At 37.5% G+C, this 3,295-nt stretch overlaps 1 protein-coding gene across 1 annotated transcript in view; it reads right to left on the bottom strand.

The window, feature by feature from the left end:
* Window positions 1–1,213: 1,213 nt before the first annotated feature.
* LOC106518404 (transmembrane protein 233) overlaps window positions 1,214–3,295 on the bottom strand; it is a 3,500-nt gene continuing 1,418 nt past the window's right edge. The window contains exons 2-3 of the mRNA XM_014009689.1: window positions 2,886–3,020; window positions 1,214–1,897 (exon numbers count right to left, since the gene is read on the bottom strand). Coding sequence (XP_013865143.1) covers window positions 1,886–1,897; window positions 2,886–3,020 — 147 coding nt within the window. The 3' untranslated portion in view covers window positions 1,214–1,885. The remainder of the gene's footprint in view (window positions 1,898–2,885; window positions 3,021–3,295) is intronic.

Here is a 3,295-nt window from a genome sequence, read left to right as displayed (position 1 = left end):
GACGTGGCATGTTCGTACGAACCCTTTGTACGAACAAAAGTAAGAGAAATTTAGGATAAGAATATGAACATGTTCTTGCGTGAGGCCCAATGACTCTTATTAGACCCTGGCTGCCTGATGAATGCCAGTTTTCAAATTTCAATTAATTGGCTTTAAGCATTTCAGATAAATATAACAATTTAAAAGTGTGTTGTGATGCCTAAAGGTCTAAACTTTACCAAACAGGGAAGACCTAACCTTTAAAACTGTGGCACAAAAAGCTACTGAGACTTTAAGGCTTCAAACAAAATAGTCATGTATCATCATGGTAAGTAAGTAACGTTTATTTCTACAGCACCTATCATAGATGTAAAATCACAAAGTGGTTGACAATAWAAGCAAGAAAAAAGTTAAAACATCACATTTATAAAAAAAGTACAAGTAAAAACGGGGTAGAATCAAAACACTCCAACAACTTAGCCAAAAGTCRGTTTGTAAAAGAAAGTCTTCAGAGTCTTTTATAGCATCAATAGAATCAAGGCTGCGTATCGACTGGAGCAGTGTATTTCACAGCTGGGGTGTAACAGCTTGGAAAGACCGATCCCCACAAGATTTAAAAGGGGTGCAGGGTCCCATCAGGGTCAACATGGCTTGGACCCCGATGATAGCTGCTTGCACTACATTTGTATTATTTATTTGCAAAAGAATCCTGTTTCCAACACTTCAAATGTGTGGTATAATAATAACAGGTGCAAAAACATTCCTTTGTTAAWTTTCTGGCAGTAACTTTGTGGTGAGGGAACGCCAAAGGTTTTGTTCTGATGACTGTTTGATGAAGGTGAGATTAGTGCAGCTGCACAGCTCCAGCCCTCCGCTCTCTTACATCTTTCTTCAGGCCTTTTGAAGTCAACTCCGCCGTTTTTATCAAACGTACAAACAGCTCTCTCCCTCTGTCAGTGCTCCTGTTTTACACCTCAATCTGAGAATTGTTGTTTCTTAATTACACTCGCAAAACCTGGAGCTTACATGAAAGACAATGTAAACTACAGCCTTGTCCTGATGATTTTGTATCTGTCAGTTTGGTTTTAAAAGTACTTTGCAGTCTTTTAACATCYCTTTAAAATTCACAATGCCTCTGAGTTTTTTCTACAAAAGGAACGCCTTTCATCCTAATGGAAGTTTTTGTCCCTGGGTTCAGAGTTGTGAGCCACAAAGATTCAAAATGAAGCAGGTCTGAAAAATAAATGCTTTTATTTTGAAGGGAAGGAGAAATCAAGTAAGTGGTCAGCTGCCGGTGAGAACAGAAGCTGGTTTAAAGCAATCCAGCGAAGTAGTTGGTGGAGAAGTATTTTTATTTAACATACATTTGTTCTTTCTTACAGTTTGAAATCTGTTTTGCAGTTTAAYAACAGGGTGTCAGGACGTCAAGACTGGATGGAGGTCCAAAGGCACGAGTTCCAGAGTCCCAAGTAAGTTCTTTATAGATGGAGGCAGACTGAACTGTGGTTACTCCTTGAAATGGTTCTCAGGAGGACCCCTTGAGGTCAAACTGACCCACAAAGTCTTCTGTAGGAGCAGAGCAGACAACAGGAATCCGATTCTCATATTTTGTTTTATTAAAGGTTCAGAGTTGGAGCTGAGTTCATATCTATAAATCTAATTTACACAAAGTAAAAACAGTAAAAAAAAATTAAGAATACTCATGCGATCTATGACATCAAGCACAGAAAAGTCCAGAGTCATTTGGTGTCCAACTGAAAAGCAGGATAKGAGAGACTGAAAAAGTAAATGGTGGACATGTCCTTTGAGGAAGGTGGAAGAAGTGAACCAATCACCTGAGGCAGTCCAGACAGAAATACCACAAGTGTTTTATATTTGTTCTCCCCTCTTCTTCAATCCCTTGGTGTTAATATTCCAACTGGAAAACAAAGAAAACAATTAAAAATAAGAGTACAGTTTGCCTTTCATTATAAAGAATCCCTACAGCTTTTGGCAGCATGGCGGATCAGTGGTCAGCACTGATGCCTCACATAAAGGAGGCCCTGGGTTCAATCTCCCTTTCAGACCTGTGGTCTTAATGTTTATGYAGTTTGCATATTCTGCTCTTCCTTGCGTTGGGTTTTCTCCAGGTACTCCAGTTTCCCCCACAGAGCAGTGGGATTTGCCCAGTTGAATATAGGTTAGCAAATAAATAAAGGGTTATATTTGTTTTCTCCTTCAGGCCWCATACATGTCTGTAACGATGTAAATATGTTACAGCTTTAAGAAATGGCTTAAATTTTATTTTAGGTGGAGTTCTGTAGAAACGTTATAAGTGTATTACCTGCTGCAGATAATTATTTGAACAAACTCAGTTTGGAAAAAAGGAGTTTATTTATGATCAAATGAACTAGACCAATAATTTTAGTCTAAAAATATGTTGTTGTAAGTGGTTCATGTGAATAATATTTTAAAACTTTTTCCAGTGTTAATTTACATAAAAGTCTWTTATCTTTATTTACAGTGAAAACAATAATATGGATCGTGTGACGTTTACTCAGCTATAGTAACCATATCATAGAAAAGTAAGGTTGTGCAAAAAATTTTTCATTTTGTTTAATAATTATTGTTGTGTTAAACACAGAATTTATTTTGCATCATGTAGTTTTTCTGCCATGCCACGCATATTTCAATCCATGTTTCACAAACATTACTTGTTAAACTTAAGTTGACTCATGCTTTAAGGTAAACAACAAAAATAAATTATGTATACTTGAAAAAAATTAGTTTTAAAGTCAACTTTAGCTCGTCAATCTGGTCCAACTTAATCTTTTTATCCAAACTGAAGACCAATCTACAACAGGTTTTGACTGTTTCTAACTTTCACACAGAACCCCATGGTAAAGAAACAGAGCTGTCAGACTTACTGTGGTAAAATGAACAATGCAGGTGATGACGATGATGAGGACGCCAATGATGATGGAAGCAACAGAGACATAGAGGGCGTTCCTGCCCAGTCGCCTGGAACCATCATAGTCACCTTGATAGTAACTCTTTCTAGACTGGGAAGTAAAGAGATCGTGGTAAAACATCTTTTACTTCAAACTGCAGATCTGAAGCTGTTTTCTAACCTGTGAACTTTGTTTTTACTTGATTTATTTCGTTTTTGAAACTTTTGCTGAACAGAATTTGGTCGTTTGACCCAAATTTAATGTGAATCGAGAACAGCTTCGGCTTGCTTTCATTTACCAAAATAGAAGATGAGGCATGCAGGGTGTTTGATGGACAGAGCAGGTGTGTGTGTGTGTGTGTGTGTGTGTGTGTGTGTGTGTGTGTG

This window comes from Austrofundulus limnaeus, unplaced genomic scaffold (assembly GCF_001266775.1).
Source record: "Austrofundulus limnaeus strain Quisiro unplaced genomic scaffold, Austrofundulus_limnaeus-1.0 Scaffold60, whole genome shotgun sequence".
Classification (NCBI taxonomy): domain Eukaryota; kingdom Metazoa; phylum Chordata; class Actinopteri; order Cyprinodontiformes; family Rivulidae; genus Austrofundulus; species Austrofundulus limnaeus.
The sequence above is the reverse complement of the archived record's forward strand: the minus strand, read 5'-3'. Positions and strand labels throughout refer to the sequence as shown.